The sequence below is a fragment of the Vespula pensylvanica genome, chromosome 13 (genome assembly GCF_014466175.1).
Source record: "Vespula pensylvanica isolate Volc-1 chromosome 13, ASM1446617v1, whole genome shotgun sequence".
NCBI lineage: Eukaryota > Metazoa > Arthropoda > Insecta > Hymenoptera > Vespidae > Vespula > Vespula pensylvanica.
Window position 1 is genome coordinate 653,767 of NC_057697.1, and position 20,366 is coordinate 674,132.

Below are 20,366 nucleotides of genomic sequence, written 5' to 3' on the forward strand. Positions count from 1 at the left end.
CTTCAGGGAAACAAGGATGTGAATAGAGAGGGACGAGCGGAATGAAAAGGAGGACGAAGAAGGAAAGAATAAAAAAGAGAAGAAAGGGCGTCGACGGTATCTTTCTTATTTCCTGGGCGTCATCGAATATTCACGCTTGCCTGGGATATCGATGGACTCTCCTGTTTACCTTCTATCCCTCGTTTGCTAGGAGCACGAGAGACGACGACGATCATTCTCCTAGATCTTTACTTCTCCTTCTCCTTCTCCTTCTCCTTCTGTCGTCGTCTTCGTCATTGACTAAACTCGAGGACGACGTTTATTTTGTTTTTCCGTTTGTTCGACGATCGAGTTTCCCTTATCCGCCATCCTCTCGTCCAATTAACGACGTAAAAAGTACTCTTTTTTTGTTATGTAAAAAAATATTATGTCCATTTATTTTGAATACGAGTAGAACGTAATCTCGAACGGAATATAAAATGCAAGACACGGGGAAACGCGACTGGCAGAATGAAAGGACTTTTCATAGAGTCGAAGAGAACGAGAACCGCTAACGAACGTGCTACGGATCGAAAGTGAATTTTAATAAAAGCGTTCAATGTATCCCATCCATCATTTCCAACGTAACTTTCTCTCGAGCGTCCGACCACTTTGAAATTCGACGCTTTTCCACTTCGCAAGGCGTTTACGCGTTTCGGCACTTTGCCTCGTGCTAAAACCAAAAGAGAAAATCCATGGGCCCGTTAAAAGGCGTTCCTTCGACCGACCGTTCCGCTTTTACTTATGGCGTTTTAGTGAAAGGAAATACAACGTTAAAGCGTAGTCTTTAACAAACCGACGAAAGAGCAAAAAGGGAGTAGTCGAAGGGTAGGAAGGAGGCAGGTAACCGAGCAATGTTTATACTTTAAAAACTCTATAAAAGTTCTTTGGGAAAACTTTGAAATACCATCGATTCTATCCGTCTTTAGTCGATTTTAATAATAAGAAGAAGAAGTGGAAGAAGAAGGGGCGAATAAAAAAAAAAAAAAAGAAAGAAAGAAAGAAAAAAGGGAGAAAAAAGCGCGACTTGTCGGACGGAAAATTCTTGAGAAACATACCTTTCGGATTAAAACACGAGAGATCGATATGATTGACACGCAAGTTCTATTTCCCCTATATACATAGACATGTACCTACTATAAATGTATACACAGATAATCGAATGAATCGGAAGACCGGATTAGCCGATGATTCGAGTGGCTCATGAAATAGAAGCATTCGCAGTGCGAATTATTGATCTGATCGCGAGCCTTGTCCCACTCTGCAACTCGCTAGATTATCCTACCGTTTTCCAACTCTAATTTAACCACTGGCAGATGGCACATCGTCGCCTCCCAGTTGTCCATGTTCTGCGTTGGTCGCTATTGCTCCTGTCCTTGTTGTTGTCAAGTTTTCGAATTTGGTCGTGTCGCAATTCAGCATAATCGATGATCCGTGCTCGTTCTATCGCAGGCTAGATTATATATCGAAGCGAGAAGCGTTCGTTAATCGTCCTGCCGTAAAATTGTTCTGTTTACAGACGCCATTAAAAGCATTGTTTCGTCGCGCACGTATTCTCTTTCTATACTACTAACTAACTTTTGCGAAAGCTGCACATCGAGAGTTTAAAATTTAAATTCGATTTATCTCTCCAAAATTCACGATGTAAAAGGTCAATTCCCAGAGTTAAAGCGAGCTTGAATTTTGCAACGACGCGAGTTAAAGGGGTGGTAGAGGGTTGGTTTATGCGGAGAAAAGGTCGTAGAACCGAGAGGCGCAGAGTCACGAAACGTAATCGAGGGCGAGAGAGTGAGAGAGGAAGAAGAGAACGCTCAACGTGGACTATGTTTGAAGCGTTCGAAATTTATAACTAATGCAATTACGGTTAAATACCTCTTTCGGAGCAACGCTGTGCAGAAAGTGACAGTCGGATTTTATGAAAGTCAGCCCGCGGGAAGGATTTATTATTCGAAGGGAGAGAATGAAGCCAGGTGGAAAAGTAAAACCGCTATCGGTACGACAGAACGCTAGATATTTTTTTCTCCGCTACTTCCACGCTGTATTGCCTAGGAAATAAACGAAAAATGAAAACGATCGCATTAAATACATATTTACGATGCATTCAAAAAGAGACAGAGACAAAGAGAGAGGGAAACGAGAAACTTTACGCAAGGGTGGCTAATGCACAAACGCGAAAGTCATTTATCAATTTTGACATTTCCACATACGTTTTTCGTAAATCTTGAAAAATGCGGACGAACGATAATGCAATTTCACGAACGATCAGAAAACCGAATTACGGGCACTGCCGACTTTTATATACGCGCGTTGAACGCGTACCGATCTCTTTCTCTCTATCTGCATCCGTATTTGTATCTGTATTTGTATCCTTCAGGCAGAACGGCCAACGAGACGCATTCGACTGAAGCAGCTTTCGATTTGTCGATAAAGTACAGCTTTTTAGTATTTCCTCTACCCATTGTTTTTTCTTGTCATTTATAAAATCGATACAACTATGCGTGCGAAAAAAAAAACTGCATAATAAATAAATCGTACGAGCAAATACATAAAAGTTCCATTGTTTTATCGTAATCTTTGACGTTTAAGTTTACCCTATAAAATAAACTATTCATATTGGAAGAGGAAGAGAAGAGAAGAGAGAGAGAGAGAGAGAAATGAAAAACAATTAATAAGAATTAAAATCGCAAAGCATATTTCCCAGCAGAGAGAAATTTTTGTTATTTTCATGTCGATAGTCGTGCCGATAATCTCTGGGAGAGAAAAAAAAGGAAAAAAGGGAAAAAGAAAAAAAAAAAGGAGAAAAAAGAAAACGAATAGCCCTGTCCGCGATTTTCCGTGCGCAGAGAAGAAGAAAGCCGCGGGGTAACCTCCGTCGGACCAACGCTCGGAGGCTGTGCTATTGATTTTCCGTAGGCGCGTGCGGTTTTCCACTCACTGGCCCTGACTGCTTCTCTCTTACTCCCTTTCCCTAACGGCACGCGATCAGAGAGCCTGTCTAGACTCTGGACTCCCTAATGTGTAACTTTCCTGCACAAAGAGACTATCCTCGACGCGTCTATCGTCTTTCACAGAGTTTGACTTTCCTAGAACGTTCGGCATTTAACGACTTACGCCGGATCTATCTTGTCTATATTCGAACTTGAAACTAAAAACGAGAATTGCAACGATTTTATCGATGGAAATAGATTTAACGATATAGAATTTTCCGCAGTGGTCGTATACCTAGAGAAATGGCAAGTAAATTGCGTTTCTCGACGTGTTAAAATGCATACATGAATAATAAACTGCCGGCATATTAGCTCGTTTTCGAGCGCGTATTTGTTTCCTCGAAATTTATGTTCGCGCGCATGCCAAAGTTTCGTGCCGGTAACGTATGACGATTCGTTTGTATTACACCGATTACAACACTGCGAACATTAGCGATATTATTGTGTGTATGCCCAAACCATATTCGCCATTTTGGTAAAGTTTATTCCTTTGCGTATCATTATCCTTACCGAGCAAGCCAACAATATGCGATCACCTGATACGTTTATAATAATCAAAAAAAAAAATTAACAAAGTATTTTAGCAAGTACTTAAAAATACCATTTCGAAAAAGTCTGTAAAATGTATCATTTCGCGATCTGTACGTGCAGAGCGAGGCGTCGAGAAAAAGAGAAAATGGGAGAGAAAGAGAGAGAGAGAAACGGAGAAGCGAGAGAAAAACAAGGTTTTAATTAAATGCAGGCTGCTCGTGGCGTGCAACCCGGCCAGTCACCCTTCTATTCTAAAATCGAATCGTTCATCGATCGTTGCTCATCCTACCACCCTTCCCCTCGTTGTTTTGCAGGAATCCGTCGAAAGCTCTCGCCCTACAGCTCGGAGAAAAGTGGCGCGACCGATGCGACACTGGTAGCGATATTCGATTAACGATTTAAACGATCCTCGATGATTCTCGCGTGTCTCGTTAGAGAATTTACCCCTCTCTATCCCTCGTTTGAAAAATCCGTTATTTCCAAATTGATTTTACTTTGACAAATTGCGTTAATCTCACGTTCGCGTACACTCACGAGTGGATCGTTCCATACGAGTAAAAAAGTGTTACTAAGAAAAATTCCCTGAGAACTTTAGAGAAAATTTTAGGTGTCGAGTCAACAAAGAGCCTCCAAACTGTTCGTGGTAAATGCGAGTGCGAAAGGGTGCAGAGCGAGAGAGCGAGATAGTTCTCCGAGCTAAAGGGGCAAGGGGAAGAGAGAGAGAGAGAGAGAGAGAGAGAGAGAGAGAGAGAGAGAGAGAGAGAGAGGATGAATTCCCAATTACACGGACAAAGGCGACACGTATCCTTTGTCCACGAGTCGTATTATCAAGCTTCGACCGAGCTCCAGCTTTACCTAGCCAAGAATAAGATTCAAAGGACAGCTTCGGATCCTGCTGTTCTTCTGCCACGAACGGCTCAAATTGGTTAATTGGAAATTGAACTGGCTGGTCGTACTCGAAATGATTTAGTTTAAACGGCGCACTTGTCCGAAATAAAGGAAAGTTCGATATCTTAATAATAAAAAAAAGAAAAAAAAAAAAAAAAGAAAAAGGAAAGAAACTTGGGTGCTTTATTCCCGACTCACGAAGGGGACATAAAAATGAAGCACGTACTTGGATAGACTCGAAACCCCCCGTCCTCCTCTTCCTCTCCTTCTACCATCCTTCCAAGTCACTCTCTTTCTCTCTTCCTCTCCTCTCTTCTCCTATCTAAAACCAAAACAAACGGTCCGCGCGAGCTAACGACGAACTATTACCGTTCGTTTGTCTAGCGCGGTAATAAAGTATCGCGTCGGCTTTTTTATGCGCTCAAAACACATGCGTATTCGTCGATTATTAAAAGGCAATATTATATCGTCGTACCTACGCACACGTTCGGTCTAATAAAGGACGAACGCTTCTTTTTTCTCGAAAATTTCATATACTTCTTTGTTTACATTTTTCCTTTCACTTCATAGTTTTCCAATTTTCTGAATTTTCTTTGTCGCCGTTATAACGATGCGCTCTTCGTTCCTTTTTCATTCGGAAAACTTACTAATTTTTTCCGATCTACGAGAATATCGACTAGTTCGAGGGAGGGGAGGAAAAAAAAAGGAAAATAAAAAACGTTTCCACGATTTACGGGAGTCCATTGGAGAAACGATAAAGTCTACGCGACGTTTGTTACGATACGCCGTTTCTAGGGGTAAAATGGAAAGAGAGACTCTCTTCGTCGTTATGTCACGGCAGTTATGAACAGCTGTCTGCGCGATGGATCGATAAGCGCCATTCGCATTCGATTATTTCATCGTGTAACTCTTTCGAGAGCACACGCTCAACTTGAAACCGGTCTCGTACCATACCGAGCGTAAACTCGATCAATTGTTTGCACTCGACTATCGCTTTGGATCTTTTCCAATGTTTCGAAAGAAACCTCAACGATGACAGGGACTCATTGTTTTTGTACTAGATCGCTCGGCTTTACGTATATTACGACAACAAATTTTCAAGGACGAATATCCTATCGTCTACGACGAATCATTATTTTTTCACGGATAGACGAACGTACCGACCAATACAAAATTACCGACAATTACTGTCTGCTCTGTAAAAACGACATACCATGCTACTTAAACGTTGGCATAGTTTTAAAATACTAGTAATTTTCTCATCCGAAAATAGCATGCTTCTCTTCGAAGCAAATCGGCTAATAGCTACGATCTTTAGTCCAGTTATTAGTCCTCATTGTCTCGGACGTGCGACGTTCCAACTATGGCCGATATTAGCCGAGCATAGGGAGGGAACTAGGAATTATAGTGCAACTTCTCAAATGACGCTGTTAGAGAATTAATTTCGGATATCCGATAATCCCGATCGTGCACATCGGCATACTGCGTCGAGCTTTCAAAGTATAGGAACGAGAAACGGAGAGAGAGAAATCGTTGAACTCGGTGTATCGAATCCTCGATTTAGACTTTGTTTCCAGGCGAGCTTAAAAACTATTTTAAACGTTTTCACGTTCGTGAGGATTATTATAACGTATAGTATATAACGAAGTCTTTTCTCTACTTCGATGTTGAATCTTTAAAACGTGTCGAATTATATATCCATTGGTATTGACAATTCTTCATCGAGAAAGGTTCATGGTATAAATTATCCTCCAACGATTTTTTTTCTTTCTCTCGTCCTTTCTTTTTTCTTCTTGAGACGCCTATAAAACGTTCGTAACATCTCCCTTGGGTCTGATCGTCGGAGAAAAGCTGGAGGGTAGAAGGGAAGAGAAGGACCAAAAGGAGATCTCGGTAAGTCTCTCTCTTCCCCCTTTTTTCTTATAAGGATCGAGAGCAAAGACCCGAGAAAGAAGATAGAAAAAGACAAGAGATTCCGTGGATCTCGATCGCGAGACAAACGGGATTTACATCGTCTTCGACGCGCGAAGTCTCGCGTGAAACTTTCCAGTTATTTTTCATGGGCTATTACGCACATACAACGACCGACCGACGTAACTATCGATGACCTTTCAATTTGATTTCTCCTTCGAAGACGCGGATTGATCAAAATGTAAACAATAGTTCGTAAAAAAATATATATATATATAACGAGTATAATTACGAGCGTCTTATACGGTTTCATAAACAAGAGGATCGCCGGCTAGTATGGCCTTATCCCACTAATTGAAAATTCCAAGTACGCTAATTACCATCGATGTAAGATCGTTACGGAATTTATTACCTCGCGATTCAACAGCAAGCACAAGACTGTCTCACGTAACCGAGCGACCCGCCTAAGAAAAACACAGTTTATCGTTCCACGCCTTATCGTTTTACGTTGCTCGACCGCGGTAATATAAATATTTATCGATCGTGCGCGGATTACGAGCCACGTTTCTTTGAAGTCTTCGTCTTTGTCGCTAACGTAGATAGAGACGTGCAAAAAAAGAAAAAAGGAGAAAGAAAGTAAATAAGAGAGAGAGAGAGAGAGAGAGAGAGAGAGAGAGAGAGAGAGAGAGAGAGAGAGAACAAAAAGACAAAGACAAATAGCAAGGTGTACGATAAGAAGATATCGACCGAGAGGTTTCGTTATCGCATCGATGGACGATCGGGCTTCGAGAAAAGGATCTGCGAGAGATGATCCCAACGGAGGAAAGGCCGATTGGAAAGCTTCTGGAAGTGGGCCAAACGGCTGCCGCTTCTTTCATCCTCGACTACAGCTACGGCTACGGCTACGACTACGGCTAAGGCTCAGTTCGATCCAAACGTGTGAACCGCGATGTGCTTCGCGTTAATCAACCTTTGACGAACGATCCAACGTCTATCTTGATTATAAATCTCTCGTGAACGAAAATTCATCGAATCCTTTCATCGAATCCTTTCCCTCGTCTAATTACTTTTTTCTCGCGATATATTTTTACTACCCTTACCTCTTACATATTATTTATCCGACGATACGTTAAAGAGAAGCCAAAGCGTTTTTCTTTTTTCTTCTCTTCTTCTTTATTTTTCTTTTTTCTTTTTTTTTTTTCTTTACGAAGCACACGCTATTAAAGTTGTCAAGCGCAAGGAGATTTGCGGCGGCGAGTCGAAATCTGGAAAAGGACTCGCAGCAAGGTTGAACTATCGCGGCCGTTTGCATATCCTCGGCTAAAGCCCCAGAGTTGGGAGCTTCTCTCTAGCCAAGGCGAATAACGGCGGCTGTGCCAGGAATGCCGAGTAGGAAGTTTTGCGGCGAAGCACACCTATATCCCTGAATACGGAATACCACGAGCTATAAGATCCACCCCTTGATCTTTGGGAATGCCGAATTCTCGAGGATACGAGGGCCCTTTCTATGTCCCCTTTCTCTCTCTCTCTCTTTAGATAGTGAGAAGAGAGAGAGAGAGGGATGTTCTACTCTAAGAGCACGAAATTCCAGCGAAACTTTGTCTCCCTAAACATCGCGGAGAGGAGTTCCCATCGAAAATGAGGACAATGTCGTCGCCACAAGATAGAAGGAAAGAGACAATGAAAATTATCTTTAAGTGATTGCGAATCCGTACACCTCTCAGGATCATTGTATTTTATTATCGTGATAAATCAATGTTTGTTAACTCAAATCGATATATGTATATATAATCGTATACATGTCAAAGTTTAAATTGCCTTTCCTTCCTTCAGACTATTTTTTCTATCCGTTCTTTATCGCGACAAAGTTTTGCAAAGTGGGCAAAAGAAGGAAGGATGAGAGAGAAAGAGAGAGAGAGAGAGAGAGAGAGAGAGAGAGAGAGAGAGAGAGAGAGAGAGAGAGAGGGAAGAAACGCTGTAGCTTATTTCCATTCGTCCGAATAAAAACGGACTATAAATTTCTTCGAGCCGAGTCTCGACACGAACGCGGCGTATGTCTCGGACGGTTTTTCTTTCGTAGAAGAAGGAGCGTGCGAAGAAAAAAAATAAAGAAAATAAAAGGAAAACGTAGACGATAAAAAGAAAAAAAAAAAAGAAAAAAAAAAGTAAAACAAGAGAGAGAGATCCAAATACTTTCTCACGAGCGTGAGAAAATGTTTTCCGTCGCTGTAAGAGATAAATATATATTTACATAATTATCGACGTATACACGTTGATTCCGACCTTCTCGTTGTCATTGAACTCGTACGTATATGTATATCATCGACAGCTAAAGACGAGACGCAAATGATTTAATAAATAAACAAATTAAAAGAAAATCGTACGAGAGTCTGCCGTTGCTCGTTACGTAGAAGAGTAAAAGTTGAAAGAGCCGAGAGACGAAATTCGAAGTAATTCTTCTCTGTTAGCGCCAGACGGTGGCACGCAAGGGTTCCATCGGTAATGATAGACGATGGACTGCACTCGGTGGATCCTAATTTTAGGGCACGCTAATACCAGACTACGTACTTCAATTTAAACTTATCGTTTTGTCTTCTATGCGAAAGAAGACGAAGATAGAAATAGAGAAAGAGAAATGCGAACTGCGAAGAAGTAAAACGTCGCTATCGCTATCTCTTTTCTTAATTCCATCTTTATATTCCGAGACGGTTCTCGTCGTCCCGATGCGACTTCCTCTAGGAATCGACGATTTTCCTCTTTGTCTTCGAAGAAGAAAAGAGAGAGAGAGAGAGAGAGAGAGGTGAACACGACAAGCAGCGTTGTTCCTTTCGCTCTTCCTACGAGATTTTCATTAACCAAAGAGCTTCCGTCGGCTCTTTTCGCTAAAAGCACACTGAAATCTCGTCGTCTGCCTTCCTGTGGAGAAAGAAAAGGATAGCTAAGACAATGTATGAGAGCCAATAATGCTAGCAAATTCGAATTATAGAAGCTCCTAACGTTAACAGGAAGGAAACGTTTCTCCGAAGGTGCAATTTGAAGAGGGAAGAAAGAAAAAAATAGAAAACTCATATTTCCGACAACGCAAAGTTATTTCGTCCGATTTTTACGCTCGGAAAATTGTTTCTTAGGTCTAAGGAGTCTCTGATGGCGTAGAAAAGAATGGGAAAATTAAAAAAAAAAAACAAAAAATCTGTTCCATCAGGATTTCTCGAAACGAAGAGATCGAATTTTTCGAAATAAAGAGATCGAAAGGATCGAGACGAGTCGAGAATCGACGCGAATAGAGACAATCACGTCCAAGCGGATTGTTTGCCTTGGATGAAGCTAGGATCTCGAGGGTTCCCCTCTTTCCTTTCTAGTCGTCGAGCGACCTCCTAGTGTTCCCTCGCTCGCACATGCATGCACACGTTTAAACTCACGATGACGTAGCTTCGACCGTGTGTACCTATCACCCAGTCACGTCAAGGGCCACTGATTGGGACTTCCGCCGATGCTAATCCTACGATTCAAAGTTCCAGGAAGGCTCTCGCTGACATTTGGTTAACTCTTCGGTATAAATGGCATTCTTCGTTATGGCTTGTCGCTTATTCGACGCTATCATATTTTCAATAATAAAACGCACCTCGTTAAAAGTGTTTTTACGCGAAGTATTAAATATCCGATAAGAACGATGTCAATCGAAATGGCTTAACGCCGTTAATGCGTCCGCTGTATCGTACGCCTATAAAAAAGGAATTTACGATGTAAAATAAAATGAAAAAAAAAATAATAATAATAATAAATAAAATAGAAAAAAAAACACGGATATTAAGTATCCTAGGTAGGTTTAGCAAATCGGAAATTCTTCGAATCCGAAGGAAAGAAGAGGAGGAGGAAGATGGAGAAAAAAAAAAAAAGAAAAAATAAAAAGAGTAAAAGAGATCAAAAGAGATTTCCCACGGATGCATCTTTTAACGCGAGCAACGAATCTTGCGTATGTAACGTTGTATTTGCGCGTGTGAGTTGGTCGAGGAAGAAGAACACACGCGATGAGTTAGCTCTCTTCGTGAAGGATGATTCATGGTGCATGTATATAAAAAAGAGGAGCGAGAGAAAGAGGATGAATCAGAGAGAGAGAGAGAGAGAGAGAGAGAGAGAGAGAGAGAGAAAGAGTTCTACACTATCAGCTGCTACATACATACATATACGAACGCATCACGCAGGTCTCTCTGTCTCGTTTCCTCTGGTACGTGTCGAAGCTCGCACACAAACGCACGCATTATACAGAACGGTCGACGTCTCGAGGGTCAAACGCACCAACACGTACGTATAAGAGTTACGCACGGTACATACGTATTTATGCATATGTGTATCTATACACGGTGTGGTATGCGTACATATGTTTGTGTATATATATATATATATATATATATATATATATATGCAAAATGCAACACGGACTTACCGCTTTCGATGTATGGAACCAGCAACAGCAGCAGCAGGAAGAGGACGTATCCGCACGTATCACTGATCATCGTAACCATAATTCCTTTCTACTATCTCTCACTTTCTTTATTTTATCTACCGAGTTGTTTAACGAGGAAGATCGTTCCAAGTAGGCGGACGAACGGACGGGCGGGCGGGTGGGAGGGGGAGAGGAGGAGAAGAGGTGGAAAATACAGCTGATTGATTTTTCTTCCTTCTTGAGAATGTGTTCTCGTAAATACGATCGTGACGATGACGACGAAAAGAGTAAGAGAGAGAGACACGGTCGTAAACGTTGACGTTGACGTTGACGATGACGATGACGATGACGATGACGACGACGACGACGACGGAGCGAGGTTAGGAAGAGGACGATTATTAATTCGACGAGAGCTCGCCTATGTACGTTTGTTTAACGGGAAGTCGATGACCGAAGTGAGGAGGACGTACGTTTACGAGTATGAGGAGGATCGACATGACGCGCCGAGATGCGAGCTAACGATAACACACGCACACCATTGTAAAGCACACTAGTATATACACACAACGGAGAGACACAAAACACACCCGAAGAGACACGCGACGACACTACGAAAACGCGCCTTTTTTTAACTCGTCTCTCTCTTATTCGATTCCTCGACACCGTCCCTCCCTCTTTCTCTGTTTTCTTTTTATTACTTACGTACACGTATACTGTGTAGATATCTCTCTCTCTCTCTCTCTCTCTCTCTCTTTCTGACTTTCTCTCTCTCTCTCTCTCTCTCTGTCTCTCTCCTTGTCGGTCACCGTCGTCCTTGCTCGATAAACTTCGCTAGAATATACCTATCTTCCCGTTGCTCTCCCTCCTTTACTCGTCCCTTCGTTCTTTCTTTCCCTTATTTCTTTTTTTCTATTTCCTCAAAGTCACGGTCCTCTCTTAGCGGATGAAAACTACGCCATCGTGTTACAGCTTCCTCGCGATAGACGCGATGCGAGAGAAGAAGAGAGAGGACAACAACGACACGATCACGACCACGACCACGACCACGACGATACGACGCACAAAGAACGCGCGTGCTGGACGACAGCTCGACGACGTTCCGCCCTTCCGAGATTATTTTTCTCTTTCTTTCTTTCTTTCTTTCTTGAGTAGCCTCGCGACGCACAGCTCGCTTCTCCTCTCCTCTCAACACAACACTATGACCTCTCTCTCTCTCTCTCTTTCTCTCTCTCTCTTTCTCGCGCGCGCAAGACCCTTGCTCACGCACCCGTTCGAGACGACGACTCGGAATTTGGCAAACGCATCGCACCAGCAAAATTCGCTACACGCACGCTCGTCTCTCTCTTTCTTTCTCTCTCTCCTTCTCTCTTTCTCTCTTTCTCTTCTCGAGCCAGTCGCCACTGTCGACGCACTGCTGACAGTCCTACCACTGCTCCAACCTCGACTTCCCTGCCGACATTATTTTATCCTTTCCTCTCACCCTCCTGCACGACGCGTTCGGCTACAACTGGCTCCCACTAGGTCGCGGCCATCTTGCCTTTGTTACTAACTCCCGTGACCAGGCGGAGCCACCGTAGCGCTTCATCAGCGCCTCTGATGACTATGATCGGAACTAACCTCCCCGCAACGCGCGTGAAAGTTTGCGTTTGATTTATGTATTGGAGAAATTCGAGCGACGTTATAGTTCTTCATTCTTGTGTGTACAATTTCTTTTGTAATATATATGTGTATATATATATATATATGCTTGTATGTATGTATGTATGTATGTATGTATATGCGTGTATACACGTTTACGAGAATGGATATCTTTCGTACGTTTATTAAATTTTCTTGTAAACATGGTACGCCTTATTTTTGATTGCTCTAAACGTGTAAGTTATTGGATAACCTAAAACAATTGGCCGATTTGGAAACTCCGATTACTCGAATCCACTCAAATTACTCGAGTCTTACCAAATTACCAAAATCAATAATCTTATTGGTGGAAATTATTATATTACTTCTTCCATATCGGGTTACCTAACTGAAATTAGCGGATACTTCGGAACTGACGATATTTTGAATATGACCTATAAAATTAAAACGTTTGACAAAAATACTCACTTGATCTTCGAATTCCTATATATTATGTGGTTAGTAATAGGAAATAATTTTAAACTGTTCCATTTCTGAAGGTATTAACGACAAAAGAAAACAATCACAATGACGTTTATTATCGTGATACGATGAAAAAGTTTAAATAAAAACAAGTATTAAAATCAATCAAAGCATCTTACCGGCTCATCGTTAAAATTAAAATGTATCTATCCCACAAAATGGATCTCTGATATGAATAAAACAGGTAAACACAGGTTCGACGAATCCAAAGATCAGTTCAATCTCATAGACGCTATTTTCAAACAGAATCCTTCAATTTGGAGGGATCCAAAAATCCGAGAAACCCCAAACAAAAGGATGGAAGCGTAAACACGGAAGAGGAGAGATATTCGAAAAAGAAAGGGAAAAAACCCAACAAGCTTGTATTATGGTGTGGGAAATTATGCGGACGGGGAAAGAAGAAGGATGATAAAAAGGACAAAAAAAAGCTAAAGGAATCGAAACCTAAAAAGTCAAAAAGAGAACGTTACTGCGGATTCTGTAAGAAGAAGAAAACGAAGAAGAAGAAGAAGAAGAGGGAGGCGGATGATGAGGAGGAGGATGATGAGAGATACGAGAGATATGAGGACTCGGCTGTGCCAGTTAGCAGAATGGAGAGACAAACCAGAATGAGAGACAGGGATTCGAGAGACAGGGAATATCAAATCTTTGATCGATCGGATTCGACATACGGCGAAGAAAGAAAAAGATCGAAAGCGGAAAGAAAGAAAGAAAAAACACTTAAACGGAAAGATTCTGATCGTCTGGAAAAGTCGGTCTCTTATGCCGATCGATACGCCGACGATCAAAGATATAGATATCAGAGTGATCGCGAGAGATCAAGAAGGGATATAACCAAGAGTTGCTGCTTCTTGTGTGCCGAAAATTCGTTAGCGATCGCGGGAGCTATCGGTCCTAAACCGGTATGTTCCAATAAGAGCGTGGATGCATATGACATGGAAACGATCGAAACGAGTTGCAGTCCGATTAAATTGCCGGTACACGTGAGGACTGTTAAATCGACGTTTCGAGTTAAAGTACGAGACACGTGTACGTCCTATGGGAATATACCTAAAGCGAAGAAGAAAAAACGTAAAAAGTTTAGACTTTTTCCGAAGATTAAAAAAAGCACGTGTTCAAACCGTAAGGTTCAACCCAAACGACGTACGGTCGGTTGTGTTACCGAAAGTCAATCGAAAACTAAGAAACCAGAAGAGAAAAAGGTACGCGAACCTTGTTGCAGAGAGAAAGCGGTATAATTGTTTTGCTATTTCGACGCTATTTTTCTTTCTTTCTTTCTTTTTTGTTTGTTTTTTTTTTGACCAAACTTCGACGTACTCGAAAAGGAATATTTTTAATAAAGATTATACTCTAGATTTATCTTTTCTTCTTTCCATTTGATTTCTTCATTGGCAAGATCTCCTCCGTCGCACAAAGTCGTTCTTCGAAACCCGAAGAAAATGAATCTTTGTTAATTCACGTCTTCGATCCGTCATCTATTTCTGTCGTTAGGAGTTATCTCAATTTTTAATATCGCAGACCGTGTTAGATTGTCTTGTCGTTGAATCCTTTGCAGAAGTTTTAATCCGATCGTGCTTTGCTCCTTGGGTCACCTGAAAAATATGATGCCGGTTAGTAAACTTTAATCAAATAAACAATGCCTCTGTGTTTCAATTAGTTCGAATGCTGCGATAGAATCCTGGATGAGGTATTTGACATTGCTGAAATCGCTCGAGGAAAGCAATAATCCTTTGAGCTTTTGTGCTTAGAACGGCAAACATCGAACTACCTTCGAACTATGTTCGAGACGATCCAACGTCTTCGGTAGATTTAAACGAACTCTTAAACGTGTATAAAATATTATATTACAGTAATCCATAAGACAAAATTTCCATAAATTTCCATCATAAACGTATATATACATATATATATGTTTATTACCATAAAGATTTATGTACAGGTCGAAACACTGTCTCGAGTGCTTCGAGTTATCTAATTACTGAATATCTTAACTATTAGATCTTGATCACAACGATAGAGAATTTGCGATGACGGTGACTCTAAAGAGCAACGATTTGAAAAAGAAAGAAGAAAGTAAAAGAAAAAAGAAAAAACGAACAACGAAAAGAAAAAGAGGAAAATAGGAAAGAAAATATCGAAACATTTTCGAACGAGTCGACGAGTGTTCAGACTGTATCGGGTGATGGTAGCACAGGACGCGGCTGTATCGTTGTCGTGACGTTGCTGCTAGCTTCATCTAACGAAGGATTTCCGAACATCAAGGGTGCGGCATAGTAGGGTAACAAAGGGTACTGGTTTGGAGGAAAATAAGTCGGCGGAAAGAGTCCTTGTCTCTGCGCTATCTTCAGTCGGGATGTCAATTGCTTCTTCCACTTGGTACGTCGATTTTGGAACCACGTTTTGATTTGAACCTCCGTCAGATTCAGAGATTTCGAAAGTTCCATTCGTTTGCTCACACTGAGATACTTGTCGATCTGCGAATCATCAAGGAGACGTTTCTTTCTTTCTTTCTTTCTTTTTAAAGCTTCCTCGCTCGGAAAATTTTTCAATAGTTTTTTCAAAAGCTCTTTACGAATGCCTTCTAACGTACCTTGAACTCCGCTTCGAGTCTTTCCAATTGTTTAGCGCTATATGCTTGTCGCGGTTTTCTATCGATTCCTGGTTTTCTCGAACGCCTGCCATTCGGTTTTGGTGCTGAAAGAATACGTGGCATATTAAGTAAACGATCGAAGAAAGTGTGAACGAGAAGTTGTAAAGATAAAAAGGAAGAACGTGTATAGGAGTATGACAGTTTGGTCTTCGGCAAGATTTATCGTGGTGATAATAAAAATTTAACATTGTAATCGCGTTTCTTAATTGCTTGGCAAAGGCCCCTCGAGCTTGTACTCAATTACCACTTTCACCGACTCCGCCCTATACGCGTTAGTTCGTCTAGAGTTACCAAACGTGTTTAAAACATGCGGGATTGTTTGAAGAACGCGTGACATCTTACTGTCAATATCGGCCAGAATGTGGCAAAGAGATGAGCAAACAGTTTATGCCGAAGAGCGTTTGAGTACGATTATCATCCTGGTGCAAAGATCTACCTAGGATTTCCGTTCGCGGGAAGGTGCGAGCGACATTGTAACGTAATTAGTTGCATCGAAATAATGAAACTATTCGATCATTAACTCGTTGTCGTTTTTCTTGGAACCTGACAAAAAGAATTTCCGATCCCAACGACCGACACTAATTCTCTCCATTTGATCGTAAGCTTCTCAGACAAATTTGGAAAAACTTGAAAATTGCTGAAACTTTCTCCTGGTAGAATCAACGTTCTCTCTCTCTTTCTCTCATCTTGTTTGATCTCTTATTAGTCTACTGGCCCTTACGCGACGTGTCAACAAATAAATGTCGCTTCGTTTGTACAAGACCTTTTAGTCATTTTTACGAGAACCTTTTGGGAGCGGAGTGAAGAGTGGAGGACGGATGAAGCAATAGAAAAAAAAGAAAATCGTCGATGTTTTATCCCCTCCTTTTTTCCTGCTTCGTAATATAATGACGATGTAAAGATATTCTTTGATTCTTCGCATTGAAGACGTAGATCTAACGAATTCGCAAAGACCCATTTTCGAGGTGTTGCCTGGCAGCTGATTCCTTACGCACGCGATGCAGGTGAAATATGTTCTCGAGAATGCCATGATATATGGCCATTAAACTTGATTTATGGAGGATTTTAGCGGACTCTGTATTGGATGATTTACACCGCGAAATCCCGGTCGATCATCGCGTTAACGTAAAGTACGTAAGTACGTGAGCTTTCGTAGGCGCGAAACATGCATGTAGATTGAAAAGATGGAAGACCAATGTTCAGGGTATCTTTCGTACTGTGTGCGGTGGAAAAGGAGGTGGGGGGCACAGCTGTGGTATTTCTTGGAAGATGAAAGACTGTGAGAATGGCCGAAAAGAGCCGTACGTAGTGACGAAGAAAGAGAACCGGCGAGAGCAAGATTTACGAGTGGACGGAGACATTTAGCACGTACGCGGAAGATGGTTAGAGCAATAGCGTTGATAAATGGCCACCTAACAGCATGGCGGATGTTTGTCAGAGTGGGAGATACTCGATGATTTTAAAAGAACGAAAGTGTTGTCGAAGACGCTTAACGAATGGGGATCATTGCTTCAAAAAAAAAAAAAAAAAAGAAAAAAAAAAAAGAAAAAAAAACTAATTCGTATTTCGATAGTCGTACGTTCGAAATTGAAGTGGTGACGATTCTTCGTGTTTCTAGGTAGATACATAAATAGGTGTTTCGCATTTAACCGTTAACGCGTTGGAAACGAGGGAGATGTAACACGTTGCTCGTTGATGCGGCGTTCGCGTGTCGAAAAGCTCTTACCGTAGGCGCCTCCCGTAATATCCAATATTCGTTTGAGACGTGAAAGAACGTTCCGATCTTTCACAACCCCTCTCTTTCTTTCTCTCTTCCTCCCTCTCTCTCTCTCTCTCTCGCTCTCTCTCGCTCTATCCCTCTTCGCTTCCCACCATTGTTCGCGAAAATAGAATTACGGCGATAAGTTATTACGTGCGGGTAATTAGAGTTCTTTGTCGTGAAGAAAGGAGATGGTCTCGATACGGTCTCGGCTGATAATTCACGAATATACTAGATCCAACAATCGTACGCGAGGTCGTAAACGAATTCGGACGAGTTTAATTAATAAATGAGAGAGATTCGAAGGGTTTACCTTGAAGACCAAAAAGCTGACCAGGTTTTGATTGTGCGAACCAGCTGCTGTACAAGAGGGATGCGGAGGCCAACGAGGTCGTCGAGTAACTCGAAGGATCCGAAAGAGTCCCATCGGCGTAGGGAATAGCCGTGTGCGCGTACAACATACCACTCACGTCTAAAAAATGTCAAATACTTGAAGGATCCGAAGGGAGGAGGAAGAACGGACGACGAATGAACTGAAAGAAAGAAATGAAAGAAACGTACTCGGATGAGCGGCGGGAATAGCCGTCGGCCTCACAAACTGTCCCTCGACGATCTTCTCGTCCTTTTCGTCCTGTTCGTCTTCCTTGTCGACGTAACAAACCTTCGAAAAATCTCTTTCCTCTTCTCGTTTCTCGTTTCTCGTTCCAAGAATATTGTCGATCGTGAATGCACTCGACGTTGCGACCGGTGACACGTTCCTTCTCTCCGCGATACGTTGCCTTCGATATTCTCTGTAGCTTTCACTGCTCGAATCGGATGCATATTCCATCGTCTCTCGATGATTACTCGGTGATTTTGCACGTCGTTCGCTGTCCTCGCTTCCTCGGCGATCGTACCTCGCCTCCTCCTCGATAGAACAAACATCGTTGGCATTCTGATGCGATCTCGCTCGTCGTAGATCGCAAATATCACCGTCCGACGCCTTCTCCTGGCTCTGACAATACTCCATCTTGACAAAAGTCATCGGTTCTAGATATCTAACAAACGTATCGCATTGTGCCGACGTTTACGATCCTTCTAAAAGCTCGCTCACGATCGATTACTGCACGACCGATCGGATTCGAATTGTTTCTATGGGACCATGGTCGCTCGGATTCGAATCAATCCGTATAATTCTACTAGTCTCTACTTATTCTCCCTCACTTTTTATCGTACGACGTGAGTACGTCTTTTGTCAACGGATCAAGATCTAATCTCCGACTAATCTCTCTTTACAGTCTTCCGAAAGCGAGTACTTCCGAATGTATGACAGGTGGCACGTGTCCGTGGTCCAGAAGGACCTCCCAACATCCCCACCATCCATTCCCGAGGGAAGGTCATCCTCCTAGGAGGTTGGAGAAAAGTCTCGCGCCTCCGATCTCCCCTTTCAGCCCGCCTCCCTCGCCTCCGGCCGACTATTCACTATTTCTTCTTGTTATTTCGCAGGAATGGAGGGGAATACTCGAAAGATTCGTAATATCGTTCCATCGTACAGTCGACTTTTTTAAAATCCGATCGTCGAACGGACGTTCTCGATTTTTCTCGAACGAGAACGATAGATAATTCGTTCGAGAAGAGTACTCTTTATTATCGAACGTTTATCGTTCGTTCGATATGCGACTTTGCAGTAGGTAAACGCAGTAGGTATCGCGATCGCGAGCATAAAGATGGGAATCTGATAAAGCATAAGTATACATTCGACTGAGTTTTATCCTTGCTCCTGTCGAATTACAACGTTATCGAAGTAAGAAGCGACGCTTCGATTGGAAGTTTGAAAGTTCTCGCCTAAAAGGATATTTGGTCGGGGTACGCTGTACGCGCAGTAACACGCCTTCGCTTCTCGAGAAAGAACTCATCGCGGTTTAAAGAACGGTGCTCCGATTGGTCCAGCAGGCGCATGCTCCGAACTAAACGTCCGCCCTCTTCGAGCACCCTATCTCCAGGATTTCTGTCAGCAAACTGATGGTTCCTTCTCCTACTCTCCTTCTTCCTCATACTCCCTCTCCAAGTCGAACGGATGGATAAACGCTCCTGCCTTCGGAGAAGAACACCACGAAAAAGCACCGCAAAACACTCCTTCGTGCGTTTAGTAAACCACGAGCAGTGGTTCTCACGAGCCTTTGCAACCGTTACTACCTTAGCTATCTATTTTCTTTTTCCTCGTCCGCTTCTTTTATTACGTCAACCGTGCATTTGGTCAAAGTACTATTTTTATCCGAGCGAGGTGCAAACACTATGCGATGTACGTATTTTAGCTCGTTCGCTTTCGAGATCGGCTACGCGAATTATTTTCTACGAGCGAACGGTCTCGTCTGTGGAAATAAATCAGGATTTTATTTGGCCCGTAGCTGACAACACTCAATATCGATGATATGCTTTATCGAGACCCATTGAACTAGGCTGGTTCCTCTTTACGCTCTCACAATGGCCGCCATTTCTACGAACAGCACTTCCATTAGTCTTCGGATCACCCGCGCGAACTCTCACTGTTCGTCCTTACACGCGGTAGAATCCATCGAGGAAATTTTCGCAGCTCGCTACGTCTTTTAAGGGAGGAATGACCATTGCATGCTCTTTATATCGTAAGCACCGTCGATCCTTTACGCGTATTCGGGTTATAATTACGTGAAGCATCGTTTAAAAAATTTCCAAGAACCCATCAGGATTATTCGGATAATAAATTATGATAATGGCGTGGTTCATTAGCGCGTTTCTACTCTCTACGTCCTTTTCAAACGACGTTTACGTTTCCTTGCGAGAGTATTCACGCGAGACTTCTACCTACGTAGGCGAGGACAAATATTGAGCCTAAAATACCTGAAACAAAATGCGCCCCTCGCACCTTCCGTCGTTAGGTGCGAACGGACTCGTATGATTTCACGAAAGAACGCGTTACGCTTCTCCGAAGCCATTAACGACCCTTAACGCTACTTTGCAGGTTCACGATCGGTGGAAAACGCACCAGGCGTAGTTCTCTCG

At 42.3% G+C, this 20,366-nt stretch overlaps 3 protein-coding genes across 3 annotated transcripts in view; 1 reads left to right on the forward strand and 2 right to left on the reverse strand.

Annotated features, from left to right (window-relative positions):
- Positions 1–12,269, reverse strand: part of LOC122633897 (disintegrin and metalloproteinase domain-containing protein 10) — a 63,832-nt gene extending 51,563 nt beyond the window's left edge. Inside the window, exon 1 of the mRNA XM_043822352.1 lies at positions 10,780–12,269. Within this exon, the coding sequence (XP_043678287.1) occupies positions 10,780–10,858 (79 nt within the window). The 5' untranslated portion in view covers positions 10,859–12,269. The remainder of the gene's footprint in view (positions 1–10,779) is intronic.
- Positions 12,270–13,529: 1,260 nt separating this feature from the next.
- Positions 13,530–14,247, forward strand: LOC122633938. The gene has a single exon (XM_043822434.1). The coding sequence runs from the start codon at positions 13,530–13,532 to the stop codon at positions 14,175–14,177; it is 648 nt and encodes a 215-aa protein (XP_043678369.1). The 3' UTR covers positions 14,178–14,247.
- Positions 14,248–14,393: 146 nt separating this feature from the next.
- LOC122633860 (homeobox protein MSH-C-like) lies at positions 14,394–19,399 on the reverse strand. Its single transcript, XM_043822286.1, has 4 exons — positions 17,910–19,399; positions 17,662–17,820; positions 15,530–15,633; positions 14,394–15,413 (listed from the first exon to the last, which is right to left on the reverse strand). The coding sequence occupies exons 1-4, from the start codon at positions 18,370–18,372 to the stop codon at positions 15,105–15,107; spliced, it is 1,035 nt and encodes a 344-aa protein (XP_043678221.1). The 5' UTR covers positions 18,373–19,399; the 3' UTR covers positions 14,394–15,104.
- Between the last annotated feature and the right edge of the window lie 967 nt (positions 19,400–20,366).

Excerpts from the sequence above, each read along its gene's own strand:
- LOC122633860 (XM_043822286.1), bottom strand. The coding sequence starts at position 18,372 with ATGACTTTTGTCAAGATGGAGTATTGTCAGAGCCAGGAGAAGGCGTCG. Across the intron at positions 15,634-17,661 it reads TCAGCTTTTTGGTCTTCAAG|CACCAAAACCGAATGGCAGG; the intron begins GTAAACCCTTCG and ends GTATTCTTTCAG. Across the intron at positions 15,414-15,529 it reads GACTCGAAGCGGAGTTCAAG|ATCGACAAGTATCTCAGTGT; the intron begins GTACGTTAGAAG and ends GATGATTCGCAG.
- LOC122633938 (XM_043822434.1), top strand. The coding sequence starts at position 13,530 with ATGGAGAGACAAACCAGAATGAGAGACAGGGATTCGAGAGACAGGGAA.